The sequence below is a fragment of the Aspergillus flavus genome, chromosome 1 (genome assembly GCF_009017415.1).
Source record: "Aspergillus flavus chromosome 1, complete sequence".
NCBI classification, from domain to species: Eukaryota; Fungi; Ascomycota; class Eurotiomycetes; order Eurotiales; family Aspergillaceae; genus Aspergillus; species Aspergillus flavus.
In genome coordinates this window covers 1,479,147-1,505,821 of record NC_092406.1, presented here as the reverse complement: position 1 = coordinate 1,505,821, position 26,675 = coordinate 1,479,147, and the positions used below count along the sequence as shown (strand labels likewise).

Below are 26,675 nucleotides of genomic sequence, written 5' to 3'. Positions count from 1 at the left end.
GCAGTTTCCTATATGGTTTAGGTAAGAGCCTCGGCATTGGCTATACCGACCGAACTGCTCTCTTTCCGGTCCCGAAGAAAATCCAGAGGCCTTGTACATCCCGTGAAGCCCATTGGCTAGTTAAGGCTTTCAGATCTCCCTTTTCAGACTCTTACGGGCATTGAGCGGTCTGCTCATGAGATCTAAAAGCCCAGCTGGGACAACTGGATGGATACTCGTCACACAACCCGGTGCGACGTCATCGCTGTAAAGATTTTGAGGGCACTCTCATGATACTTTTGTGCGTTCAAAATCTGTTGCACTTTACTGTGGATCGTTGGAGAGGTCGATCATAACGTGTAGAATCGGAATGTTTCGGGTGTTGGGACGCATCTGCAACTGTGTGACTAAACATTATCTTACTCTAGGGTTCTTAGGAGGAGAGTCCTCCGTAGAATTATGCTTCGTATAAAACTTTTATCCTACTCCACATCTCCTATGAAGGGCAAGAGGTCAACATGGTACCCCAACGATCGGCTCAGTTGCCGTCTCATCGAAACTTCTATGGAGAATCTCTCCCAGAACATTATAATGGACCTTTCTCCCATCTTTCTCGTCGAAGCGACCTTTTGGATACCCCATAGCAATCTGTTAGGTGACCGTATTAGTCGGGCTTCTACGGCGATCAACAGTAACTCGTAGCCTTCCTAGGCCCCGTAAGAAGTAGTCACTCCGTGGCTGCATCAATCCAGCCACGTATAATCCTGTCCACTGTCCTACATCAGGCACTCAAGCATAGCAATACATACACTAAGTCAGTTATGCATCAATAAACAAACGCCACCGGCTTCCATACCACCCAACATCATCGCCGGGCCGGTCCAGGAAATTCTCATGTCGGGACTCGACCATGGTTTGCACCTATCCTATATGTCATATGACCCTGATTTATTCTGGAATCTGCTCCTGGAGCTATTCGCTTAGTTTACTTGGGGCTCACCTCATCGGTTAGGTCGGTGTGTTCTAGACTTTGCTGTTTATCAGCGTCCATCCGAACTTTCCACTATTATACGAGTTGTGGATCATATCAATAGATTGTTTTCGGGCATAGCACGGCTAACCTGCCTCGCGGATGAATCTGGCTGGTGTAGGGGGACTTTTGAGGCCGATCCTGGGCATGGGGTATGTCGTCTTGGCGATTCGCTGTTGCAACTGTAGGGACGAGTGGATGTGGAACTTGATTGATGGATGACGGCGGATGTAGTACCCGAGTTCCGGTTTATCATTTCCAAGATCTAGGACTGATGGGGTGACCTTAAGAGGTTGTTTAACCGGCCGCGTTGATTTGTACTACGGCGAACTATCCAAATATATATCCATGACCTCTAGTGTATACCCCAGCGGTCGTGTCATGGAATGCCCAAAAAGACCCTCACGTAGACTTTAAATCATGTCTTAGATTATATACAAATAATGCATAGAGACCCGCGTATCTCCTCTAGACAACCCCAGTCCCCTATGCCACCGATAACCCAGTTACCACGAATCCAACCAAGACCCCCGAAGAACCACTACCTCAAAACAGCGTCCCATCGCCCAGAATCAAGATCGGACTAGACTTAGTCTCCGGTCGATTCTCCGCTGCCAACTCCCTCCCAGCCTTCCACGACCCGGACTCCAACACCTGAGCAAGACTCAACTTCTCCTTCCCCAACTCAGTGCCCCTCAGCGCAAGATGCAACTTATCCAGCAGCGCCACGGTAAGAGCGCGCCACTCGACAATTTCATCGCTTGTCGCCTCAAACGCAGGCAAAGCGCTACCGGAATTCGCCAACCCACGCTGCAGACTCTCTTTCTTCAATGTCAGAACACCTAAATCAACGAACAGCCCTCCGTTTCGGTACTCGGGAAGTCCTGTCGCGATCTCTGCGTTTTTCCACTCCACGCCTAAAAGGCGCTCAAATGGGACCATTAACGAATATGCTAGCCATTGTGTAAGCTTGTGGAAGGGTTGGATATGTGAACACTTTGACTGGCGATCGGCTTGCTGGGCGTCGTCTGCAAGCACCTTTAGGGGCCAGGCGTCGCCGACGGGATGGCCGTCTATCTGTGTTCGAGAGGATGGCCAGATGGGAAGGAGGACACTCTGCAAGGTTTCCCATAATACTTCGAAGTCGAGACGGTTGGAATCGTCGGCGCGCGATTTGAGGTAATCTTTCGATCAGTGTAAGTGATTGATCATGAAGTGGATAGGGATGAATGGCTTACCGACAAGGTTCCCAGGCCGACCGGTGTCACCGAAGATATTGGGCAGACTGAGCAATGAGCGACCGAGGGATTTGATCAGTTCGACTCTTGCAGGAACACCGACGAACGGGTTACTGTCGGTGATTTGGAAGCCCCGTGATAGGGTTGCCTCGGAGAAGTCCTTGAGGGAGGCGCCTGTTTTTCTTAGCGGACATATAAAAAAGGTGGATTAACAGGGACAGGGTGACGGACCTAGAACAACATCCCTTCGATCACTACCTGGAAGAGCAAACTCGCCATTGTTGAACATATGTAATGTCGCAACCGCAATGCCCTCGCTCCGGCCGATCACAGCGTTGCTACCCAGTTCGGTGAAACGCCATTTATCCCCCGCGCCAGCATCGAGCAGTACCGAGACGAAGAACAAATCGACGAGGCTCCGAGCTTGTTCGTCCTTATCGTACCCCGCCGCTTCCCATTGTGAAAGGAGATCCTTAATACGGGGAGTCCCACCGACTTCGAAGTGCTGCCACCGGCCGTGAGGGGGAATCAGGTGATACTTGTCCGGGCCAAAGTCTCGCTAAATTAAGGTCAGCTTGGGGCTGCATGGTCGCAAGGAAGGCTTGCAAGGTGTATACCTTGATGATGTTAGCTACGTATTGAACCGCGGCGTCGAAGCGGTCCTCATGATACTCGAAATGGTTGATCTGGTTGGCCTCGGCAAGCTGGAACACACGTTGAGCGCGTTCACGGACAGCCTGGAGACTGAGGATGTACTTGATCTCTGTGTCTATGGTCATGATGAGGTGAAGTGGGCGAGTTGATTTCTGGAACAGGTAGCGATGATAGAGGGTTTATCTGATATCTCCAGACTCCAGAGTGAGGGGGAAAGATAAGATAGGGCATTATTTATCTCTCTGGTCAAATGCGGGGTTGATGCCTCATTATGTCATCTTGGGTCGGCCATACAGGGTTTCAATGACTAAAAGTTACATTTAACACAGGTTCATACGTGGCATCCTGCATGATCGCTGAGGTCTACCGAATGATTTGTCTTATGTCGACGGTTGGGCGCTGTTTCGTTTGGCTGCCTGAGGCTCGAAGATCAGGAGCCAACTTTTAACCCTGAGCGGAAAATATATCCAAGTCGATTTATTCCCAGTTGCGAGACACAAAAGGTGAATTCTTGGTCAGACTTTCTTGGTCTCCTCGGTGCTTAATATAGGCCGATATATTTAGAGTCATTCAAAGGCCCAGGGTATTTCCGTTACTCAAGCGATATTGCAGACTAAGCCCTACGCCCAACTCCAAGCTAAAAAAGTTTGAGACATTGAAATCCACAGCTCCTCGACAGGAAAGTCCTCTCAATCCTTGGTTCATTAGCAGGGCACTTCAGCTAGAATCCAATACTCGTCACACAGGAAGAATTGACCTGTGCATTTCTTCTCCCAAAACGGGAAGGTTGAGCTCGGTCTTGGCCAAGCCACATAGACGCAAAGAGTGTTTTCCCAACATATGGTCGCACATACAGGCCATCTGGCGAGCTGAAATTGTCGATATCAAGTCCAAAGAGGCAGGTCAAAGGCGCCATCAGCAAATCCTATCGAATAGGTAACTTGTCCTATACGGGAAACATGCCCGTTGGGGAATGAAGCTCGCTAGGAGGATATTCAAGCAGGGGTGAGTGAGCTCTTTTCAATAATGTGGCTTGACTACAAACTGGGATTATATTCCCATACAAAGGAGTGTTTCTTGGAGACGGAAAGGTGTAGAATGCTAGGTGTTGTTGAATTGAGCTCAATGTAGGTTTTTTTTGTTCAGCGATGGAGGACACATATATTTCCTGTTGGAACCACGTAAGCCTGCAGGGTTATGTACTCTTGTTCATTGGTACTTAGCGCTTTTGTTCTTCTAAACTGATTGCATCCCGTGTTCTGTGCATGGAGCTAACATCTTCTCTAGCTCTGATTGAGTGAAAACCTTGTTAGCGAAGCTTTGATTCACCGCTAGGTTATTCAGCTCACGTCTTCTGGTTCTTTAAAAATTTCACAAAAGCACGCCCTGATCATTGCTCAAATTCACAAAGAATATTTTGTGTAGTCGCACGCTTCTACGAACTCGAGCAAAATGGGGGATCCTTCGATGCCGACGGTGGAGAGTATATCCCTACGAAGAAATTCTATCCGCCATGGCAAGAAGCAATCATATACTGCATCTTCTTTGTCATCCTTTCGTCAGTTACGTGAGCTCACCGATGGGGGCAAAGAAGTAGTTCTCGATGGACAATCCTTGGATCTAAGCTCTGTATTTGCTGTTGCTCAGTAAGGCCCATCCGCTCCCCTGGGCTTTAATGCTGCTAATCACCCATTTATTAGCAATGGACTTGCTGCGACGATCACAGACGATAAGAATGTGTTAGGTCGAATGCACCACAGTGTAGATCTACTTGGCCAAAAACTGGCAAAAGGCGAAGTCATATATGGTGTCAATACCGGGTTCGGAGGTAGCGCAGATACACGAACCCAGGACTACGCGACACTACAGAAGGCATTGATTCAACATCACAATGCAGCGATACTACTCCCAAGCGATCGCGGCCTCGGGAGTCCTGTGTCTAGCTTACATCACTTGAAAAGCCATTGCATGCCAGTTCCGATAGTTCGAGCAGCCATGCTCACGCGTTGTAATTCACTCTTACGAGGCCATTCAGCCGTTCGGGTCCAGGTTGTCGAGCATATCCTCACTCTACTTGCTCATGGGTTGACTCCGGTGGTACCATTACGTGGTAGCATATCGGCTTCCGGAGACCTGACCCCGCTTGCCTACATCGCGGGTGCATTGGAGGGCAATCCAGATATTTCGATGCATAACGCTGCTGGCGATCAGATCGTACCTGCCGATGAAGCATTGCAGTTGGCAGGACTCGTGCCATTGAATTTCGGTCCCAAGGAGGGACTTGGTCTGCTAAACGGCACTGCTTTCAGCGGTGGCGCGGCCAGTCTTGTCCTCTTCGAAGCCAATCAGCTTGTTCTACTTTCCCAGGTACTCACAGCCATGGGCACCGAAGCTCTACTTGGCACCAGATACAACTACCATCCATTCATAGCCGATGCTCGGCCTCATGACGGCCAACGGGAGGCGGCAGCCAATATCTTCAAGATACTGACTGACTCTAAGTTGGCGAAGAATCCCACTGAAGGAGGTGAGACCGCCAACCACGGCGGGCTGGCACAGGATCGATACGCCCTGCGAACGTCAACCCAATGGATTGGACCCCAGATTGAGAATATGGCATTATCCCTGAAGCAGGTGGTATGCGAACTCAACTCCACAACGGACAACCCGCTCCTGGATCCAGAGGAAGCCCAGATCCATCACGGAGGCAACTTCCAGGCAGCATCAGTCACGTCCGCCATGGAAAAGACCATGGGAGCGATGCAGATGCTGGGCAAGATGATCTTCTCCCAGTGCTCTGAGATTATCAATCCAAACTTGAGTCGGGGTCTTCCTCCCAATCTCAGTGTCGACGATCCTAGTTTATCGTTTGCGTTCAAGGGGGTGGACATCAATATGGCGTCGTATATGTCTGAACTAGCCTATCTGAATCACCCCGTCAGTAACCATGTTCAGTCAGCGGAGATGCACAATCAGGGTCTGAACTCGCTAGCCTTCATCGCTTGTCGCTATGCGGGGGATACCGTGGAAGTTCTGTCGCTGATGGCCGCCACATACCTGTACGTACTTTGCCAGGCACTGGATCTGCGGGCGCTCCATTTGGAATTCGTGAAAGATGCACGGGCTCAGGTCGACGATATCACAGCTGAGCTTTACTCATCAACGTTTGGTGCTCGCTTACCGGCAGTGCAAAACAAACTCTGGGAAGAACTGATGAATCACTGGTCACGAACGAGCACAAGTGATCTCGCGGAGCGATGCCAGTCAACCACGAGCTATTCCGTAGGAGTCCTCTTGAGCTCCTTGGCGGCAGAGAGTAATCCCGAAAATTCTTCGATGACCGACGTCCGAGCAGCCCAGCATTGGCAAACTCGAGTATGCGCCGTGTTAAACTGGAGCTATCGGACGACGCGGGAGACTTTTCTCACAAGGCAGACAACCAAGTCGTATCTCTGCAGTGCTTCACGAAGTTTCTACACCTTTGTCCGGGAGAAACTTGCCGTGCCAATGCACCGAGGTATCGCCGACCACCCTACCTATGATTCGGCGGAGCGTCGCAAGAAAGGGTGTATTGGAACACAAATTAGCAAAGTGTACGCCGCTCTTCGAAGGGGTGAATTCCAAGATGTTCTGCTCAGTTGTTGGTAAAATCGTGGTTGATATCTCCGGGGGCGGTTGAATGGAAATTATCCCAGCAATAAACACCAGGTGGACTAGTAGATCTTGGAAAATTCTATCCACGCCAGAATGGCACGATATGGGGAACCTAGTATTTATTGCTGCTATTAAATCACTTCAAGGTCCACTGGGCCTGCCTGTTATTAGTCCCGGTTAACGCATATTCCGTTCTAATTAGTCCGGTCCACGTCGGGAATATTCTGTGGCGCGCTAAATAGATCGATTGTGTCTGGACTCTGGAATGCCTTCATGTGGCATTGTGGTAGCTAGCTAATGGATTATTGGTCCGCCACTGCTTTGTAAGTCCTCAGGTAAGATGTTGTGGCATGATTCTGGTCGTAGTGTAGTCGCCTTTCGCACTAAAAATAACATATATTCAGGATGGTTCCAATAGTCTACGGGGAAGCTATGTAGGCAGCAGGGTCTATTCTTAACCAGACTATTGATACCCACATGGGAGTGGTTCAGGAGAGCTACTCTCTCTAATTAAGAAGTACTTTCTACAACCAATTCGTTACCGTGCACTCGGGGATCCAGCTAGAAGCTCTCTAGAGTCTAAGGAGTCAGCCCCCAAGTCTAGTATACGGTTTACGTTGTAAGCAATTTCCGGCTAAACTATTCTCTATATTAACTGCATGATGGGCAAAGTCGCCACACCGCGAAAGACAAGTCTAGATGCTGGTCGAAGCGTCCTAAGCCGAGTAAAAATATCAAGCCGACTACGATACGATTAGATACCCTTTAGTGCTGCTGTGCTGCTCATTTCCCACGCGCATGGACCCTAGTAAACAGATATGTCGCAGCAGGGTTCCGCGAACTTGGTAAAGCATCTACTCGAGGCAAAGGGAAGGGTACCTCGTAAACCCTGATGCCATGTGGCGTCTGGACCACGACTTGAAACGAGATGGATCATACTGCAGGGTCAAAGAAGGGACTCCCAGGCACCGGTTTGGCCACGGAGTAGATCAGGCCCAAGAGCTCCGTATATTCTGTAGCCTATCTGCGTACCGCTGATTGGTGGGGTAAATGCTTGATATTATCCGGGCCCTTCGCATGAGACTAGAAGTAGTACTTTGAAACGCAAGCTAGGAGTGGCGTCGGAGTATATCTCTTTTAGGGAATGGCCGATGCGCCGCTGAAGTGGAGAATTAAAACGGACCCTGATATCGGTCGGAACGCATCCGAAGCAGTTGAACCGCCTGGAAATCCAGGGCTCTCAGTGATAATCTATCGATTGCAGCATAATCATGGTTCCTGGCGGCTAACATGCACATCACACCCCTTTCGTGTCCACTCTATTTTATCTTCCCGTCTCTTCGGCTCGGTTCTTGCATCAACTTGTCACAGGAGGCGGATTCGCCATGCCGATCCTTGACGCCGTTATCTTCGGAGTATTTCCACAGGTGTATGTTTCGAGCGTCGAATACCATAGCGTTCTAGCAGTCGGTTTCTTTCTTCATGACTCCCGACTACTTCTTATAGACTTTACGGCAGTGTGTGTATGTAGAAGTGCCAGGAATGTTATTACAAAAAGGGGTATACGCGGCACTCGGGAGATTAGTTCATTAAGCTATCAAAGTGAACCATAAGAACAATCAATATCGAGTGAAACAATTCAATATGCAAAACCTCTGCCAAGGCCACCGCTGCAGCACTAGAAGAACGAAACTCAGTCGGACTACATCGCAGGGGAGGTGGTCGGTGCTTTTCGACTGCCCATGATTCGTGCCGGAAATTTGAATCGGGTTAGGGCATTTCACGGTCCCTACCGGAGTTGATCCCTCCAACTGTAATTCAGGCCAGAGACCAATAGTCCATGATTGCCAAGTCGGATAAATGAAGTAGAACCCTAAGCTAGTGATGATATGAAATTTAGCTGAAACGTCTCGTTCTTGGCATCAGCGGGTTGACGCTTCTTGGCAGGGCTTCGCTCATCTCACGCTGCCCCATCCCGAACCGTCTAATCTATGAGAACCATGAAGGGGTGCTGGAAGCTGGAAGCTTTCGTCGATGTGTATAAAAGGCCCTCATCCGGACCCTCGATAGGTCTCTCTCATTCCTCAAGCCTGGATAGCTAACCATTCATTCCTTTCTGCTTTTGTTTTCCTACTTACGTTCACTTTTTACATTCTTTTCTACCGTCCAAGTCGACGCCTTACACTCTTTATCAAAATGAAGTCCTCTACCTTTGGTATGCTCGCTCTGGCAGCGGCTGCTAAGCTCGTCAGCGCCCACGCCACCGTCCACGCCGTCTGGATCAACGATGTCGACCAGGGTGAAGGTAACAGCGAGAGCGGCTACATCCGTTCTCCCCCCAGCAACAGCCCCATCACCGATGTCACCTCCAAGGACATGACCTGCAACGTTAACAACAAGGCTACCGCTAAGACCCTTGAGGTCAAGGCCGGTGACAAGATCACCTTCGAGTGGCACCACGACTCCCGCAGCGATTCTGACGACATCATCGCTTCCTCCCACAAAGGTCCCATCATGGTCTACATGGCCCCTACTGAGAAGGGCACTGCTGGCAACGGTTGGGTCAAGATTGCCGAGGATGGCTACACCGATGGCACCTGGGCCGTTGACACCTTGATCAAGAACAGGGGCAAGCACTCCGTCACCGTTCCCGACGTTGCTGCCGGCGAGTACCTCTTCCGCCCTGAGATCATCGCTCTCCATGAGGGTAACCGCCAGGGCGGCGCCCAGTTCTACATGGAGTGTGTCCAGGTCAAGGTCACCTCTTCCGGCTCCAAGACTCTCCCCGAGGGTGTCTCCATCCCTGGTGCCTACACCGCCACCGACAAGGGCATTCTGTTCGACATCTACAACTCTTTCGACAGCTACCCCTTCCCCGGCCCTGCCGTCTGGGATGGCGCTTCTGGTTCGTCTTCTTCTCCATCAGCTTCCGCCTCTGCATCTGCTCCTGCAGCTACCAGCGCTGCTCCTGCTCCCTCTAGCTTCACTACCATCGCCAAACAGCCAGCCACTTCATCCACTGAGGCCCCTTCCACTGAGAACACTTCCACCACCTCAACCATTGTCTCCACCACTGCTGCCGCCTCTGCCACTGCTCCCGCTACTCCCTCTAGCACCTCCGCCATTGCCTCTTCTGCTGCGTCCACTAACTCTGTTCCTCAGCCTAGTTCCAACGCCGGCGGCGCTGTCAAGGAGTGGTACCAGTGTGGTGGTCTGAACTACAAGGGTAGCACTCAGTGTGAGGAGGGTCTCACTTGCAAGAAGTGGAACCCTTACTACTACCAGTGTATTTCCGCTTAAGCGATTTGACTTGAGGATTTAATTTTTGAGAGGAAGGGGAAGTTATATAACCAGAATAGAAAATAGACGGTTGGTGTTTGCGTTGTCTGAAATATTGTTTTTTGTAAATTGTATAGTAGACAGTATCCTATTTTCGGGGAAACACTAGAATAGTCTTTCATTGTGCTTTCTTCTTTCTCTCTGGTCGATGGTCGGCCTTGTAATTGAGAAATAGTTCGCTACTCCACCTTATGCCGTTGTTTATTGTTGGAAGAGTGTACATATAGTTGCTCATTATACATAGTTTGTAGCGCGAAAGCGAGGATGTTCCAACTTACAATCTTCTACCTTTATTGTTGACCACCTTTTACTGGTACATGGACGATTCTTGAAGGAATGAGTAAATCCCAAACAACTGTATCTCTCATTTTTGTCTGATTTGAGTGGTTGCAATGTCCTGAGTGCGTAGTGCACACTCCCCATGAAAATATATATACACCGGTACACAGCATCCTACTCAACACTCCACGAAATATATATAATTCCCACCACCACAAACCCAACATCCCAGAATTACAACTCCAAGCTAAAAGCCACAAATACATGATAGTATCCTATCCATCCTCATCATCATAGAAAAGCCACTCCCCACATATCTCTAACAATTTAATTCTCCCAAAAACAATCCCAATCGGCACCGAAAACCAACACATTCCTAAAGTGGAGACCTCGTTCACCCTAACGCGGAAAAACTGTGGGTCTGACCCACAACCATGAAACTGGAGGATTACTGATCATGGGAGGGGTTGTGGTGTTTTGTTTGATGACACTCCGGGGATATGGTGTGATTGTGTTTTGGGTGTTAATGAGGTTGGAGCGATTTTTATATGTTTTGGTTGAGGTTATCTTGTCAGCGCAGAAATTAGGGCTGGAATGTGGCATTTTGCGTGGATGGTTATTCAACACTATGCATGGAAACCTCGGCAATAGAACGGGGCATTGACGAGAATCACGATAAGGAGGAATCACGATAAGGAGTATGATTGATTAAGGTAATAGGCGGCTTGGTTGATTCATGTCGTGGTAGTGTGCAATGCATTTGCATCTCTATAACCCACCACTGACATGTAGTTTGTAGGAAGAGGCTCATGGTGATACTGAGCTCTTATACGGTCCCTTGATCCCGTGCTGTGACTCAAAGTGTGGTCTCCAGGTTTCTATTCAGAGACACAAATGAAAGACAATTGTCGAGCAGAATGTGCTTTTTGAATAGAGTGAACAAATATCACGTTGGGGATGTCAAGGTCCAGGCACGTTTGCTGACCATATACCTTGATGTTTAATTAGTGACTTAAATTATTATGATTTTGAAAAGAGCATCGCAAATCGGATGTATGCTACTGAATGGTTTTCCGGGGTTGGGATTATGAAGCCATCTCTGTCCATAAAGAGAAGGTCGACAGGCTAAAGCTCTTTTGGACATAAACAGCTAGACTCACTCGGACTGACATACCTGCGAAAACAAATCCTGTATAGGTTATGCAGCATAATGAACTCCTATCATGGAAAGAGTTGTGAAATGCCACAGGAGGGGTGTATTGGTCACTAAGACGTCGAGCCTAAGACCAGATAAACTCCGAAAAGCACCAAGTAGCAGGGAAACTGGCATAAAAATGCCTCAGCAACTGAGCCCATTCAACAGCTTTAGCTATGCCCGATAGGCCGCGGCCGTCAAGCTTGGCCTTCTTTAACCCCCACACGGTGATGATCTGCGGAGGCATGAATGGAGGTGCAGAAAAGGTACGATCGGCCAGTCGGAAGATAATATGCGCGTACCTTAATCCAAGCCCCGCCTTTGCCTTTCCAACCTAACTTCAACGGCTACTGATCCCTTGCCAACCGTGACACCATGGGTCGCGTCGACGAGTTTGCAGCCCATGAGTTTGATTATCTGATCGTCGGCGGAGGGACCGCAGGCTTAGTGTTAGCTGCGCGTCTAAGCGAACGCCCTGACATCGTGGTCGGAGTAGTCGAAGCTGGTCCCGCAGCATTTGATGAGAAAGCAATCAACATCCCGGGTCTTTATGGTTCTACCATCGGGTCTCAGTATGACTGGCAGTTTGAGACCGTGCCTCAGCCAGGGCTATCAGGTCGGAAGCTACCGTGGCCTCGTGGCAAGGTACTTGGCGGTACCAGTGCCCTGAATTTCATGGCGTGGAATCGTGGGAACCGAGAGGATTATGACGCTTGGGAGGAATTAGGGAACGCAGGATGGGGCTGGGATGATCTTTTGTATGTATAGCAATTGCAGGGTTCTGCTGGGTCCTGGTGAACCCATGATTTAGTCTAGACTAACAGCTGATAAGGCCTTACTTCCAACGTTCCGAGACTTTTCACCCTCCTGATGCCACTCACCAGAAGCAGTATTATTCTTACTACCAAGAGGAAACACACGGGACTACTGGCCCGCTTCAGACAACACATATTCAGAGCTATGGTCCAGCTCACCAGTTTTGGCACGCGACACTCAACGCGGTCGGCGTGGATACTAGTCCAGATAGTCTTGACGGATCAAATACAGGAGCATGGAACATGATTTGCACGGTGGATCCCATCAGCCAAACCCGGAGTTATTCGGCAAATGCCTACTATCAACCCATAGCAGCGCGACCAAATCTAGTACTGCTTACTGAGGCAATGGTGACAAAAGTACTAATCGAGAAAGATGGACACAGTGACCGGTGGGTCGCGACTGGAGTCGACATCCTCTGCGATAATAAGCAGAAAGAAGTCTATGCAGCAAGAGAGGTTATCCTCTCAGCTGGGAGTGTTCAGTCTCCACAGCTCCTGGAGCTATCTGGCGTGGGCAATACCGAGGTCCTGAGGTCTGCTGGAATCCCTGTCAAGATTGAAAATCCGAATGTCGGGGAAAACCTTCAGGAGCATATGAGTAATATTCATCTTTCGAGACTTAGAGAAAACGATCACTAACGGGAAATACAGTGACGGCCACAATCTTTGAAATATCGCCCGAGATACCCACCCGGGATGAGGTCCTGCAGGATTCAGCACTTCAGGAAGCGGCCAGCCGTGAGTATGAAGGCTCTAAGTCCGGACCTTGGACTATCCTTCCTTGTTCAATCGCATATTGTTCATTGTCACAGATCATCGGGCAAGAGGAGCTGGAAGGCCTCCGATCGAGAGCGGAGTCACTGGCCAAACAGACTGGGAAAAAACGAGACGAGATCCTAGCTCGCCAATTCCGGGAGGATGCTAATTTGGGTCAGCTCGAATATCTCTTCGATGTCGGCAACTGGAGTCCATACTTCACATCCGAAGTGGGCAAGAAATATGGTACGATGCTTATGATGCTGCAATATCCCTGGTCCCGGGGGTCAATCCACTTGCCACCCAAGGACCCTGGCACCCGTGCGACTGTTCACGATAAGCCGATTATTGATCCACGGTACTTTTTCGGTCATGGGGAGGTAGACCTGGAGATTATGAAGCTTGGCCAGCGCTTGACGAAGCGAATCTGCGCAACGAAGCCACTTTCAGACATCATTCGCTCCCGGGTATTCCCTCCGATGTCTGATTCGGACACACCAGGCGAAATGGACGAATACGACGAGTTTGTTCGGAACTATACCATCACTGACTGGCACCGTAAGTTTGGCATTAATCATCTTGCCACCGTGGTGGGCTAACATAACGACAGCGATTGGTACCTGCGCGATGGGAGGCTTAGAAGGCGAGAAGTCAGGCGTGGTCGATGGCCGTCTAAGAGTGTACGGTATAACTAACTTGCGTGTTGTCGACGCCAGCATCATGCCTCTCCAAGTCAGTGCGCATATTCAGGCGACGGTATATGCCATTGCGGAGAAAGCTGCTGATATGATAATCGAGGATCTGGTCCGACTGAAGTGAATGGAAAGCTAGCCCACAAGTAATTGTGCTTAGATCCTAAGGGGTGATATTGACACCAAAGCCAATGGGGTGTGAATCAAAGCAAAGTATAGTTTAATTGATCTCTACCTTAAGTAGCATTTATTCCTCTATGGCACCGAAATTGTCACTCTGATCACTCTGGTACAATATCTTGCATCCAGTCAATTCACTGCAAATTTTCAAGAACCTCTAACTTCCAACTGCTTTTCGATGAAGGATAGCTGCCTGGCGGATAATGTGGCGAACCAGCTTTTCAATTTGGTGCTGATCATGCAACCAGTACAGGGATAAACGGGAGACCTGGAAGCATGAACGTCTGGTTTACACGAAGAATGGGACTCGCTTACCTGGCGCTTCTTGTTGATGTGCATGAAATTCCACTGATAGCTATCGGTACAGATACCAAAAATCTCACTCTTGCGGCCGACAAATTCGCGAGTGCGGTGAATCAAAACTGTATTCATATAAAATTTAGTCGTCCGTCTTCTCCCAGGAGGCATATTTTAAAAAGGTAGAGACTTACTCATGGACGGCAGTGGTGAGCGATCTTGAGAATCCAAGGGAATCTCCTTGCGAGTAATCACTAGGTTGGTGTCCAGTTTATCGCGGTCACCATACCATAGGATGTTGTCAACATCATGCTCCGGAATAAAATGTTCCCCCTTGATGCTATGTGGCGTAGAAACCTTCAGCAGACAATCTAAATACAAAGTGTTGCCAGCACCTGGTGCATCACCTAAGCTGGTGTGTTTGAGAGCGTTGATTTCTTCCTTTATTGCAGCGGACAGCCTTGAGAAGAGAATAGCGTCTAACCGACCACGTATGACAGCAATATCCGGGGGTGTGATGCTTAGCGCCAATGGGCCGTCATCTAGAAGTTGCTCTAGGCAGAGTTAGAATGTTTTCGCTCTGTGTCATGTATAATACTTACTCAGGCTGTCAGGCTTATCTCCGCTCTCATTGAGGGCTAGGCGCCACAGCTTCTCTGACTCTCAGCAGCTCGTGGGGCGTATTCCTACACGGATCATATAATGGCGAATGGCTCTGCTCCAGTGAATCTCCCCTTCAATCGTATTTTCATTCTGATCGGTGCCAGAATGGAATACACCCTTTGCCCAGTGCAGGAACCGACGGTAGATCTGTGCCATATCGTAGTTTAGTGTAATAATAGAGTGACGATCGTTGACAGAAGAGGAAGGAGAAGAGAATCAGAAGAATAAGAAGGAGGAGGAGGAGGAGGAATGCCGTCAACGTAATAGTGTCATAATTTTGCAATTGAGGAGCCAGTTTCCTAAGGATTCAATACAGAGAGTGACATAGTGAATCTTTACTAGTCCTTATAAAATAAGTACAGCTTTTCACCATCAACCCTCCTTCCACTACTACTTTTTATTGTCACCCACTAGGGACTGGTTTACAGAGCTAGAAAGCAAACTTCGTAAATACGCTGCAAGGAAGAACGATCGCGAGTTAAAACGGAGCTTGATACAGCCTTTAACAAGCAAAGTCATAGAAGAACAAGATTGAGAAAGAATCTGTACGAACGCTCCCTGTGACAGCGATATGGCCCCAAGATAGAGACGCTATATCTAAGCTAAAACCGGATCGATATCCAGGATCTCGGTGGATTCTACAGCCTAGGAGAGACGCACTGCTCCCGTCTCCCTACGTGAGTGCATGCAGCATAACTACGATAGAAACTTATATCAATCTGCTTCTATGAAGGATCCACCTTGGCAGATTTCGGTTTACCTTTTGGGATGCTAGGCAAAATGAAGCTCTAATCAGAACAAGAATCAATATTATCCTAGTCACAGTTTTAGCGGCCATGAAAGAAGAATTCGGCCAAGGCTCCCAGAGACTGTCTAAATTTCGACTGCATCGTACAAAAGCCTCCATCTACAAGTAGAGCAGAACGTTAAGCTGTTATGGAGAGAGTATGGATATCCGGTCGCCAAGACTACAGTCTATGGTACGGCTATGCCTCTAATCAAGCGACAAACCTCGTCATTTTTGAATCGAAAAAGCGAGGAAGCAAAGGTGAAAGGTTGTGCGCAAGTACTATGTTACATGGGTAAGGTCCCGATAGAAAAACTCAAATACTTTATACCGTTACTGATTTATCTAGCTATGGTGCACCATGAGAGACGAAAGCGCAGAAGCCCAGCACGGAGGTCTGGGGCATATCGACAGATAGTTATGGATGGTGGTCTCTGTATTTGAGCGGTGCAGCCCAGGGATATCTCGCCGCTTTAATAAACATGGAGAGAAAGTACTAATTGATTCAGTAGTCCCGTTATCATTTTGAAAGGATATCCCATTCTATTGAGGTAGTCTCGATGCAATTTTCCTGACAAGAAAACTCTTTACCAACATCGGATATTTCAATCTGCTGCAGCACTGTCCCCCGTGACCACTCGTACACAGGAGAAACCTCGTAAGAGAAAGCGCTTATGGTTCAAGTAGTCCTGTCGATTTCTTTTACGTGGGCCTTTTCGTTCAGATTGTGTATTGGCATGTTTTCTGTTGTTGTCTGCAGGTGGTCATATATTGACACCGTCTATTACTCCCTCGAGATGGTGGAAAGGTCGAACGTGCACGCTGAGCATGGTCCTTAGCACCCAACCCTTTTGGAACACAACATACAAGGAATACATCGGTAAAGACGGTGCGTTTCTGCAACCGTCAAGAGCTTAGAAGTCGTCAGCCTTATTAGAATAATTTCTTACCAAAACGTTGGTCCCAATCCAAGCTCGTAGGCATCGATAAGCTCCATTTCGACCTACGTTTGTTGGTCTGTTCCGTCATAAAGGTAGAAACATGGTTAGTAGCTTGTAGAACCCATGATGCCTACAGACTACTAATTGGAACTACCACTCCGTTAAGCTTCCCAAAATCCGGTAATAGAGGTGAGATAAACTGGTTAGAAGTGCAATACCGGTCATATATGAACTGAATAAGAGCATGAGATGGCTTCCCTCATTAGGACTCTATCATTGACACATGAAATAGTCATAAGCTTTCCAAAGTCAAGCACAGAAGGAGGAACTCCACCACGGAAAACCCGCAGACGTAAGGTGGGCATCTAGCCCAATCTTTAGCGGATCCCACAACGTTGCCGATTCATTCCGTTACGACTTTCCGGAATCTTTCATATGTATGAGACAGTAGTTGTTTCATTTTCAAGCAGTTGATATTTTTAAGGATGGATCCAGGTCTGTCCCCGATGCTAGATGCCTCTCGTCCAATCTATGAAAGTTGATACAGAGATAAAGCGTTAGCTTGTCAGGGGAAATCGTCAAGACTTCTCCTGAGTATTCCTTCGGGAGATTGCCGAACAGCTCTTTTGAAGTGGCTAATGAATCACTTGGAAGTCTTCCGCTCTGTGTATGTAGGCAGGGGCGCAATCCGCACCCAATATATGCGTCTTATGATGCTTGGATACCAGCTTAATGACCTCGATCTCGTTCCAAGTGAATAGCTTGATGGCATTGAAACGCCAAGACAGTGATACAGATGGAGACGTAGGACACTCCACATTCGGCATACCAATGGCAGCATGGTGGCCACGATACAAATCAACTTGTACCTATTGGCTGGTGGACGGCTATTGATCATGATAAGAAGGGGTTTTCATTGGAGACCGGGGACCTAAAAATAAACTACTTCAGGTACGTAAACTGTTCACCGATGCATTCTAAAAAATCAGGTTGTGAATCTCGGACGCCGCCACAACCAGGCTGAGCGGGCGATGATCATCACGACTTTTGTCGGTACTTAGCATAGGGCAACGTGGGCCGCTAAGCTTCAAAGAGATGCAGGAACCCCAGACCAACGTAAGTCTTCCGCCGAGTGGTCCCCAATGAGAGAGACGGAGACCCAAATAATCTGGTTATCATTCGTTTGCCGGAGCCCTAATGTGGGTCCAACATACGCGGCGCCAAGACGACCATATCTTTTCAGGCTCAGCAAGAACCCCCAGCGGAAGCACCGAAGAGACCGTGGTATTGCATATTACGCATCTCCTTACGGGATGACAGGCACTAGAATAACGTCTCCTGCATAAAGGTTCCATACAGGGGGTGGTAGGGCCACTGCCGTCTTTGCTCCGATGACGTGGATTTTCCGAAGCCGTTGACAGGCTTGGACTATAAGTACAAGACCTTCAAATATCAATCGCTGAAATATCAACTCAAGAGAACAAACCAACTCAGAGGTCTGGATAAATACTCTTGGAGCAGAAACAGCCGTTATCAAAATGCATTTGACAAAGTTCCTCCTTCTCTCCGCCGCGACGCTCGCAGTTGCGCATCCCGGCGAGAAGCATGATCCGCATGTGGTGAAGCGCGAGATCCACGCTCGCGATGCCCTCGCTGCCCGGTCCAAGCGCGGCCTTGATGCATGTGCCACTAGCGAGCAGGCAAAGCGACTGCAGCAACGTAACGTCGCTCGTCGCGCCCGCACCGTCCGTGAGCTGCGCAGCGCCCGTGGCGTGACTACCAGTAGGTGTTCATAACCGCAAAATCAACGAACGTTGTCCAAATACTCACGCTTTCAATAGGTCCCAAGAAGTGGCGCCGTGACTCCGATGATCTGGCCAAGTGGGAGGCTGTCAACCACAACATGACCGGCTTGGTCGACTTTACTTCCGAAACGCCCGAGAGCTCGGTCTTCGGCGGCAACACCAGTGCCATCTTGTCCCCCACGATCACCGACGGGCCCTACTATGTCTGGGGTGAAGTGCAGAGGAGTAACGTCAAGGAGGATGAGTACTGTGACGGTGTGGATGTGTATTTGGAGGTCCAATACATCGACGTCAACACTTGCCAGCCAATTCCAGGTGCCTTCGTTGATATCTGGAATGCCAACGCCACGGGCGTGTACAGGTCATTTTGCTCACAGGCTACCATACATGAATACATGTCGCTAACATCAAATATAGTGGTATCTCTACTTCCGGCAACTACGCTGCGGACGGCTGGGATAGCACTTACCTGCGTGGTATTCAGGAATCTGATCAAGACGGTGTTGTGACCTTCGAAACCATTTTCCCAGGTCACTATGACGGCCGTGCCACACACACTCACCTCTTGACTCACCTTAACGCCTCTGTCCATGATAACAACGGCACCCTCGTTGTGGGAACCGGCAGCGTTGCACACATCGGTCAGCTGTTCTGGAACGAGGTTCTGCGCTCCGCCGTCGAGGACACCTATCCCTACACCACCAACACCCAGGACATCACTAGCAATGCTGATGACATGTGGTCCATCGAACAAGCCTCCAGTGCTTATGACCCATTCCCCAACTATGTGTACCTCGGTAACGACCTCAAGGATGGCCTGTTCGCCTGGAAGCAGATTGGCATTAACGTCAGTGCCGACTACACCGACAACTCGTACTACAGCATTGCTGCTTACTATGACGAGAACGGTGGCCACCAGAACACCGACAGTGCTGCTTTCGGAGGCGGTTCTGGTAGCGAGGGTGGTATGCCCTCGGGCTCTGCCTCCGGTGCCATCCCTTCAGGCACTCCTATGTAGAGACTCCGTGCCGAGACACGGCATGAAGATGTGAGATAGTCTCTCTTTTTGCGGCTAAGCGAAGGCATATTCCGCTATGGGTCGAGTGCATCTTGGCTTTAATGCCTTGACCCCCATTGCCAACAGAATAAGATTCATGCCTAGCTGGTCAATTCTCACTATTCTCATACCGTGTATATATCAATCAATTGCCTTTTCTTCTAACATGTATCTTAGCCTACCTATTATATTATCACCTTTTTTCTAATGAAGCAATTGGCTTATACATTCACCTTCTCCCCTTATTTTTGTTTTTTCTTCCTTTGTTCCTTCTTCACTTGTTTCTACTCCCTGCAGATTTGCCAAATCAACCATCATACTAATGTCTCCCCACGTAATAGATCAGCCCTACGTGGCCGATTTACTCCAATTGCGCTCATTGTAGCTCTTGTATCTGACCCTGGAGTCCATGAGCACGATTTTGTTCAATTTTACCAACCTCATGTCTACCTCGTATTGGTTGGCACGTGATTCGCCCAGTGTGGCGATGCTCTCATCTGACTGATTAACACAAACATCGAGCTGTTAACCAGATAGCAGGACATATACTCTTTTTTCAAGCTCAGGGCTAGCTAGAAGACGATACAGTAGAGTGTTTATCTTCCGACCACTCTCAATCAGAGCAGCAGATCATGTCAGTCGAACAACGTCTCATAACGCGGGGCGCACTGGATAGCATTCCCGCTCGAACAAGCTATCTTGGGCAGGCTGTGTTCCAAGTGCCACTCTATCGAAATCAGGAAAAGTTATATCATGCACGGCGTCCCCATAAGAAGTCGCGAGGGGGCTGCTTAACTTGTAAGAAACGGAGAGTCAAAGTGCGGATGTCGAGTCTGACCACTGTTTCGAAACTAATATTGAACATGAGTGTAGTGCGACGAGGGCAAACCAGCCTGCGTCAAATGCCAGAAATACGGCGCATCGTGCAGCTACTCTACTGCGCCTGGAAAGGGCTTTAACGCCGATGTAGCAGCAAGCACGCAAAACCCAGACGGCATTACATTTTCTTTTTCTCTGAGCGATTTGGCGACCCGAATAGAGGAGATCTTGAATCTGGATACGGGCACCAATACGTCTCTAATAGAGCGAAATTCTGTTCATCCCGTTAGCTTGATTGCCTTCCAACATTTCCTGAAGTCGTCTACCGACACGGTCGCCAATCCCTCCCTTCGAGATGTCATGAGGAGCGACATGATTCGGGTTGCATTAACGGTGAGCCTAGGCCCAATTGTTGACTTGATAGGTACAGTTCTCATAACTGAATGTCCTGTCAGAGTCCGCATTTGATGTACACGATACTTGGAGTCGGTGTTCTTCACCTCAATCGCATTTCCCCCGGCAACAAAACGCGGCAGTTTGCAGAGACACTTTTCTGGCAGCGCGCTATTAAGCTATACCAAGCGGCACTTACCTCCAACGTTACTCCCCAGAATGTTGATGCCCTCCTGTCAACATGCATGTTCATGGGACTCACCACTCTCTGTCCCGAAAATATCAAGCCAACGGACTCGTGGGTATTGTCCGATAAGCCGGACGCAATGAACTGGCTCTGTTTACAGAGTGGGATCCGGTGTATAATAACCCTCGCTAAGCCGTACCTTGATTCCACCATCTGGGCCTCGACATTCCAGGAAGCCCACGAGGACGAAGTGGCATTCTTGGAGCACATAATTAAGCAAGGGCGGGACGGTCTCGACCCTGATCTGGCTGACCTCTGTGGGATTGACGACTCTACCACCGCCAAGACAAATCCATACTACGAGCATCTCCGGTTGTTGACAGGCTTGTTCGAACTAGAAAGAAATTTCGAAAACTCGGCCAAATGTACCTCCTTCATGGGGAAATTGACGACCGATTTTCTTGCGCTTTTGAGACGGAGAGATCCGCCAGCCCTTGTGATCCTGGCGCAGTGGATGGGTCTCATGTGTACCATGTCCCACTGGCAGCCGTGGATTTTTGGTCGACTTGTCACTGAATGCATCGCTATTTGCATGTACCTGGAACATGATCCGGATCCACGGATATCGCGTCTTCTGGAGTTTCCAGCTAGCGCCTGTGGGTATTCGTCTCGGAATAGTTCAAAGAGCACTTGAGTAGGGGTAGCCTTAACTTTTCCGTCTTTACGCCTTATGGTCCATGGAGCTTCATAGATATTCTTTATCGGTACTTAATTTGATGTCAATAAATTGCTCACTGATAACTCCTTCTAGTACATCACCACAAGACATGCATTAAATCCTGTGCCTCGGATAATGTCTGCTCGCTCAGTAGATCACATTTGGAGATATATATAGTTCAGAGTCGAAGAGTTAGTAAGCGAGCGGATCATCAAAACTTATACTACAGTTCACGAGAAATGACAACTTACAATCGTAATAGCAGACAAGATGCCACTTATAAAGAAGAACTGCGATCCTAGAGGAAGGCTTACCTCTTTCCCTAGTACTGTGTGTTTATATACGTTCATGAGACTAACCCAATTGGGTTCCGGCTATGACCGACCGACCGTTATTTTTTCGGCTGGGTATCCTCACCGCCTGGTTGAGTCTATTTTCTGCCGCCCAGGAGTTCATCACCGCTCCCGAGATAAACCAATACAAACAACATCCCCTCCCAGAAACAAACCATACTATGCACTGCGAATATGTACCTCTACGACTACTAATGTTAGTCATGTCCTTGGTGCTCCATCGGCAATAGATACATCTCGCTGTTTGGCTGGTGAACACCCCATTGCTGAGCCACACAAAACTCCAACGCCATGACTCGCCAGCCATGAATCCTCAAGACAGTGCCGTTTGGCGCTGGCTTCGTGATGTGCCTTGCGCAACAGTAGCTACCCCACCAGATACAGCGCCGTCTACGCCATTAGGTGATTTGATACGGAAAAGGACTATGACCACCAGATCTACGAGTCCTGCGAAGCGCCAGAGGATTCTTGACGATAATGTAAGTGCCTCGGGGACTGTGGTTACACATCTTACCGAGAGCACAAGGCTTTCCTATCGGTCGCCTTCTAGCCCGCTCTAGCCGATATCAGAAGGATGAGAGTGCATGGTGCACCAAGGTGGTCTATCCTATGTTACACCTTGCATCTAAGGGCAGTATGCTTAAAGCGGAGAACGTGTAAGTTCCTCGCAGTCAACATTTTACTCTCTTTCTGGCATTTCGGCTGACAGAAGATAAACATACAAGGCAACCCCAAACGATCAACTCGAAGCTGCTCCCGACAATGCCGAAAAACTACCGCGTGCAGAAGAAGTGCGATTACGCGTTTTACTATCATGAAGATACCCAGCAGGTCTCTGATTTATATGATGCGCTCACCTGTGCGGGTGCAGGGGATGTGTTGAGCCAAACGACAGACTCACATACGAAGCGGCGGCTACTGTTTTCTGGGCTTGAAGTCAAACATGAGAATGGCGGGAAGGATGAAGCACTTGCCCAACTTGCTACTTGGATCGTGGCGGGGATGGAAAACACCAGGAAACTTTGGAGTCAATCCTCCGAAGAGGTACATTCGTATCGTGACCTGCCTCCCATGGTTGGGTGGACTATTGTTGGCCTTGACTGGTATACTTGGGTCACTTTTGGTGCTACCAATAATGGCACTGACAGGCTTGTTTGTAACTCTGCTTCTACACGGTTCGAGCTTGGCTGACACCATGGTTCCAGTACGTAGTGGGTCCTTGTAAAGCGGCAGCTACGGATACAAGAGATGTATACGGGGCGTTCAAGTTGCTGAAGCTTTGCGGAGAGCATCGGCTTATGCAAGCGCTATCTATTGGCCTTGGCTGCGGCAGAACGTTCGAGAGCCGTTATGCACCCACTGTGCCACTCGATAATTAGGACTTATGATGGCTGCGTTTGCGGTTGCTAAACAGTGTCAAAAGCTCCAGGGGCATTTGTTCTCTCTGATCCAGCCACCTGGCTCAGTTCCTTTTGGTCCACCTCCAGGATGATCAGGACATTCCTGGCAAAGCGCCCATACTCCAGTAGCCTGACAGTAAAACCATTCATTCCTACAGCCCTTTGCTCTGCAAGCCCGAATCGTGTGCTCAAAGTTCAGGTTCTGGCCCACTTCGCAGGAGCCTTACTGCCGTATGATCTCGATCGCTAATATAATTCAGTAATGGGAGCGTTCTGTGAGACTGGCTGATGACGGACCATATCTGATCAATCGAAATATCTTCCGAACTGATATTTTTCGTGATGAAGGGTATGTATGGTTGTGATAATACTGGACTGCTGATACTCGAGCGTGCACAACTCGCTCTCCCGAGTAGTCGCTTGAAAGACTTGGAGGGGTTGACAGGGCTTATACACCAATCACCACGTCAATCCATAAGCGCCGCGGCCTGTGCACGCCCCTCATGATTTCTAGGTTACAGTCAAAGCTCGCACATTCATTGACCAATGCTATCAAGACATAAGTGTTGACGGCGTGTAGGTCTGTGAGCCATGCTTCGCTGGGATGTACATGATTCCCGGCCTAATCAACTACTAGGTATGGTGATATGGAGTTAAAGAAAACATGATCATATGAAATAAATTAATTCAATTAAGGCTCAAAGAACCACCCTAATGTTGTACATGAATTTTAAATACTATAGTATAGTTCAATGATCAAGCTGGGGTTTGGGGTTTGGCCCCCTTGCCGGTTCCTCTTACCTGACTGTCGGATTATTCCTGCGCCGAGCAGAAAAGGCTCGAGATAACTAAGCTACCTTACTAACCATGAACGACCATTCCATGTCTCATCCATACCATGGATGGTAGTAACCATGACTTACTGCGCCCTGATATTCACCGTGCAACCGACGTGGTAAGCCACTCGAAGTCAACATGGAATGCACTGCTTTCCTCGGCTCAGTCCGCAACCGCTTTGCCGCATCCCTGCAGTAACATTAAAGCGCTTCTCAACAAGACACCCTCGATTCCTGAGCCTGTCGATGCTGCAGACTGTTTTGGAACAAACTCTCTCTATATAGAAGGGTATGCTACCTGGTCGGTCTCGCCGGTCGATAGATCTTCTGCTTGCGGGCTACCACCACGGAAAAAGACTGGATCCCGCACTGTCTACATCGGGGGGTGTAGGCCGAGCACCTGTGATCTATCCGCGGAATATGTCTCAGAATGGAACGCGTTTTATCCCCTACTAAATCCTGTGTCCAATTATCTTGGTATATTTGTTCTCGGCTGGTCATACATTCTTTCAGCACGATTGATAGAGATACGTCGGTCAACAATGAAAGACATGGTGATCTATACTGACAGCAAGGCTCAGTGGGATTGCCATATTCAAAGTCAGACCGATGGGCCACTCCCGGATAATAGTTATATCATTGACATTGGCACCCATGATTTGGCCGAAGTCCGATGGTGGGCTGCTATTCTCGCAGAAGGACGAGGCTGGCAGGCAACTCTCGTACGAGATGGTAAAGAGTACTATCCACTGTGGGAGTGTCATTTGAATAGTAGCCAATTCAGACTGCATCATTGCGCCAAGCTTCCACCTTCGATTTCTACTCTGAAACTTGAGCCACCGTCCTCGACACAAGCGCAAGAGTACCTTTTTAACCTTGCCCGGTATCATGACGCGTTTGATCAATTGATTAGTGCATTGGCTGCCACCATGACAATACCACTGCACAATCGATTCGGTGCCCGTATTACCTTGCCTTTGCCTAAGCCAGGAAGGCTCCCCATCGCGCACCGAAAAACTGAGTTGACGTATCGAAACCAAATACCAATACCCGATGAAATTCCTCATTATATGGCTGTATCATGTACATCTGGCGTGGTTACATCTTGTTTATTTAGTTGCTTCTGGGAACCAGATATCCCATGCAACCTAGTTAGCCAGTGGCTAAACTTATCAATGAGGCAAATCTTCCCATCTCTCATTCGATCGAAGAAATACAACGCTATTGTTTGCGCCATGGCACAACGCCGGCCAAACATAGCTCCATTATGGCTGGGCTCCCTAATCACGGGCCTCTTACCCCGGATACTTCAATTGTGCCGTTCTTACCTACCAACAGTCTACCTAGAGGCGGTTACTTGGACCGGTTCTCCCCAGTCATTCATGGACCCGCAGTATCACCGTCTCGCCCCTGTTCAAAAGATTGATGGTGTGCAACTAATTCCCCGGGAGGATGAATTCCGCCTTCTATTTATCACAAATGTGGACTCGCAAACGTATAGAAACCCGCCACTCTCTCCATATCGTCCATTTGGCTACGTCGATCTCCGAAATATTTCTATCGATGTCAGACTGCACTACTCCTGCAATCATCAACTAAGATACTATTGCTGGAACTGGAAATGCGAAGAAGGCCAAGTGTCGATCGATTTCGGCATGTCATACGGCTTGAAAGCTGTAGAATCGAGCATGGAGCCTAACACTCTTAGGTCTACTGGCTTAAAGCTGGCTTGGATGGTGGTTGGTTCCACATATACAACTTTATATAAGTTATTACTGGGGAACAGTTTCTGGGGTCCAATATATAGAACGCTTGTTTCTATTTGTTCCTGGCGCAGGGGACTTCGTCCAGCAAACTCTCCTGGTGAAGATTTAGATAAAGAGGAAATCTTTGACGATACACTATCCGAGCTCGCAACACGGAACATATTCTCCTGGACATTCTTTAGCGAAGGTACCAGGTCAGAAGAAAGGGAGCTCTGGAAGCATGAGTGGCTGGAACTGTTAGTCGACAGAAACGATGGCGCGGAGTCCAGTGAATCTAGTCCGTCCGAGGTAGAAGATGTGGCAAACAGTGAACAATTGCAGCATGTACAGAAGTGGCGGGATAATGTTGTGGCAGAGTAGGTCTGATATGTCCATCGCTTCTTAGGGATTCATTTCGATCGCAGCTGTGACTGAGACTCAATCTGGAAGTGTCGGACTGGTAAGGCCTAGCCATCTTGGCAGTCGATGTGATACTCATATAATAACCTGGGTTTATGCATGGAAAATACAACTAGACTCATGGGAAACTCTCGATGTAGCCTATTCTACTTCCTAATGATTACGATACAAGGGTCTCACTGGTTGCCTCTCAACTGTAGGGGCTACATACCGGTGATGAGCTGGAAGCATTACAGGTCCACGATATTGAAAACTTGATCATCGTATACTTACTAGTCAATTTGGCCCACGTCTTTATCTACTTGTGGCCAGAGCTGGAATGAGTACGTATAACAAGTTCCGAAGCAGGCTACATACAATAACATATGACAGTTCTTCCACAAGTTAAAACCTGAGAATTAGACAATTTAGTAGGTTAACCGAAAGCTAAAGAAGAATAA

At 48.6% G+C, this 26,675-nt stretch overlaps 9 protein-coding genes across 9 annotated transcripts; 7 read left to right on the top strand and 2 right to left on the bottom strand.

The window, feature by feature from the left end:
• Positions 1–1,555: 1,555 nt before the first annotated feature.
• F9C07_568 (uncharacterized protein) lies at positions 1,556–3,026 on the bottom strand (the record flags this gene model as incomplete). Its single annotated transcript, XM_041288749.1, has 4 exons — positions 1,556–2,193; positions 2,248–2,421; positions 2,479–2,806; positions 2,865–3,026. 4 exons carry the CDS (start codon positions 3,024–3,026, stop codon positions 1,556–1,558), a joined length of 1,302 nt encoding a protein of 433 aa, XP_041141329.1.
• A 664-nt stretch (positions 3,027–3,690) lies between these two features.
• F9C07_1033264 (L-Aspartase-like protein) lies at positions 3,691–7,124 on the top strand. Its single transcript, XM_041288739.2, has 2 exons — positions 3,691–4,547; positions 4,602–7,124. Exons 1-2 carry the CDS (start codon positions 4,354–4,356, stop codon positions 6,547–6,549), a joined length of 2,142 nt encoding a protein of 713 aa, XP_041141330.1. The 5' UTR covers positions 3,691–4,353; the 3' UTR covers positions 6,550–7,124.
• Positions 7,125–8,751: 1,627 nt separating this feature from the next.
• F9C07_566 (putative endo-beta-1,4-glucanase D) lies at positions 8,752–9,855 on the top strand (the record flags this gene model as incomplete). The annotated part of the gene is made up of 1 exon (XM_041284288.1): positions 8,752–9,855. The coding sequence occupies one exon, from the start codon at positions 8,752–8,754 to the stop codon at positions 9,853–9,855; it is 1,104 nt and encodes a 367-aa protein (XP_041141331.1).
• A 1,888-nt stretch (positions 9,856–11,743) lies between these two features.
• On the top strand, positions 11,744–13,761 carry F9C07_565 (putative choline dehydrogenase; the record flags this gene model as incomplete). The annotated part of the gene is made up of 4 exons (XM_041288750.1): positions 11,744–12,126; positions 12,201–12,784; positions 12,838–13,500; positions 13,553–13,761. 4 exons carry the CDS (start codon positions 11,744–11,746, stop codon positions 13,759–13,761), a joined length of 1,839 nt encoding a protein of 612 aa, XP_041141332.1.
• A 210-nt stretch (positions 13,762–13,971) lies between these two features.
• F9C07_2227423 (uncharacterized protein) lies at positions 13,972–14,930 on the bottom strand (the record flags this gene model as incomplete). Its single annotated transcript, XM_071509800.1, has 5 exons — positions 13,972–14,082; positions 14,130–14,236; positions 14,306–14,665; positions 14,714–14,762; positions 14,802–14,930. 5 exons carry the CDS (start codon positions 14,928–14,930, stop codon positions 13,972–13,974), a joined length of 756 nt encoding a protein of 251 aa, XP_071365586.1.
• Positions 14,931–17,701: 2,771 nt separating this feature from the next.
• Positions 17,702–19,579, top strand: F9C07_2278973 (putative GPI anchored dioxygenase). Its single transcript, XM_071510343.1, has 3 exons — positions 17,702–18,284; positions 18,344–18,668; positions 18,725–19,579. Exons 1-3 carry the CDS (start codon positions 18,041–18,043, stop codon positions 19,323–19,325), a joined length of 1,170 nt encoding a protein of 389 aa, XP_071365585.1. The 5' UTR covers positions 17,702–18,040; the 3' UTR covers positions 19,326–19,579.
• A 278-nt stretch (positions 19,580–19,857) lies between these two features.
• F9C07_2135900 (C6 transcription factor) lies at positions 19,858–21,892 on the top strand. Its single transcript, XM_041288760.2, has 3 exons — positions 19,858–20,182; positions 20,238–20,576; positions 20,639–21,892. The coding sequence occupies exons 1-3, from the start codon at positions 19,997–19,999 to the stop codon at positions 21,455–21,457; spliced, it is 1,344 nt and encodes a 447-aa protein (XP_041141335.1). The 5' UTR covers positions 19,858–19,996; the 3' UTR covers positions 21,458–21,892.
• A 468-nt stretch (positions 21,893–22,360) lies between these two features.
• F9C07_2278972 (uncharacterized protein) lies at positions 22,361–23,872 on the top strand. Its single transcript, XM_071510342.1, has 4 exons — positions 22,361–22,490; positions 22,560–22,986; positions 23,040–23,480; positions 23,532–23,872. Exons 1-3 carry the CDS (start codon positions 22,444–22,446, stop codon positions 23,211–23,213), a joined length of 648 nt encoding a protein of 215 aa, XP_071365584.1. The 5' UTR covers positions 22,361–22,443; the 3' UTR covers positions 23,214–23,480; positions 23,532–23,872.
• Positions 23,873–24,132: 260 nt separating this feature from the next.
• Positions 24,133–26,196, top strand: F9C07_2199415 (uncharacterized protein; the record flags this gene model as incomplete). The annotated part of the gene is made up of 3 exons (XM_071509456.1): positions 24,133–24,605; positions 24,642–25,813; positions 25,940–26,196. The coding sequence occupies 3 exons, from the start codon at positions 24,133–24,135 to the stop codon at positions 26,194–26,196; spliced, it is 1,902 nt and encodes a 633-aa protein (XP_071365583.1).
• Between the last annotated feature and the right edge of the window lie 479 nt (positions 26,197–26,675).

What these genes read in the sequence shown, in the direction of transcription:
- F9C07_1033264 (XM_041288739.2), top strand. Translation starts at nt 4,354, where the DNA reads ATGGGGGATCCTTCGATGCCGACGGTGGAGAGTATATCCCTACGAAGA. An exon ending in TCTGTATTTGCTGTTGCTCA is followed by an intron (nt 4,548 to 4,601) that starts GTAAGGCCCATC and finishes CCCATTTATTAG; the next exon opens with CAATGGACTTGCTGCGACGA.
- F9C07_2278972 (XM_071510342.1), top strand. Translation starts at nt 22,444, where the DNA reads ATGTTACACCTTGCATCTAAGGGCAGTATGCTTAAAGCGGAGAACGT. An exon ending in ATGCTTAAAGCGGAGAACGT is followed by an intron (nt 22,491 to 22,559) that starts GTAAGTTCCTCG and finishes TAAACATACAAG; the next exon opens with GCAACCCCAAACGATCAACT. An exon ending in ATAATGGCACTGACAGGCTT is followed by an intron (nt 22,987 to 23,039) that starts GTTTGTAACTCT and finishes CCATGGTTCCAG; the next exon opens with TACGTAGTGGGTCCTTGTAA.
- F9C07_2278973 (XM_071510343.1), top strand. Translation starts at nt 18,041, where the DNA reads ATGCATTTGACAAAGTTCCTCCTTCTCTCCGCCGCGACGCTCGCAGTT. An exon ending in CGCCCGTGGCGTGACTACCA is followed by an intron (nt 18,285 to 18,343) that starts GTAGGTGTTCAT and finishes CGCTTTCAATAG; the next exon opens with GTCCCAAGAAGTGGCGCCGT. An exon ending in AACGCCACGGGCGTGTACAG is followed by an intron (nt 18,669 to 18,724) that starts GTCATTTTGCTC and finishes CATCAAATATAG; the next exon opens with TGGTATCTCTACTTCCGGCA.
- F9C07_2135900 (XM_041288760.2), top strand. Translation starts at nt 19,997, where the DNA reads ATGTCAGTCGAACAACGTCTCATAACGCGGGGCGCACTGGATAGCATT. An exon ending in GTAAGAAACGGAGAGTCAAA is followed by an intron (nt 20,183 to 20,237) that starts GTGCGGATGTCG and finishes ACATGAGTGTAG; the next exon opens with TGCGACGAGGGCAAACCAGC. An exon ending in TGATTCGGGTTGCATTAACG is followed by an intron (nt 20,577 to 20,638) that starts GTGAGCCTAGGC and finishes ATGTCCTGTCAG; the next exon opens with AGTCCGCATTTGATGTACAC.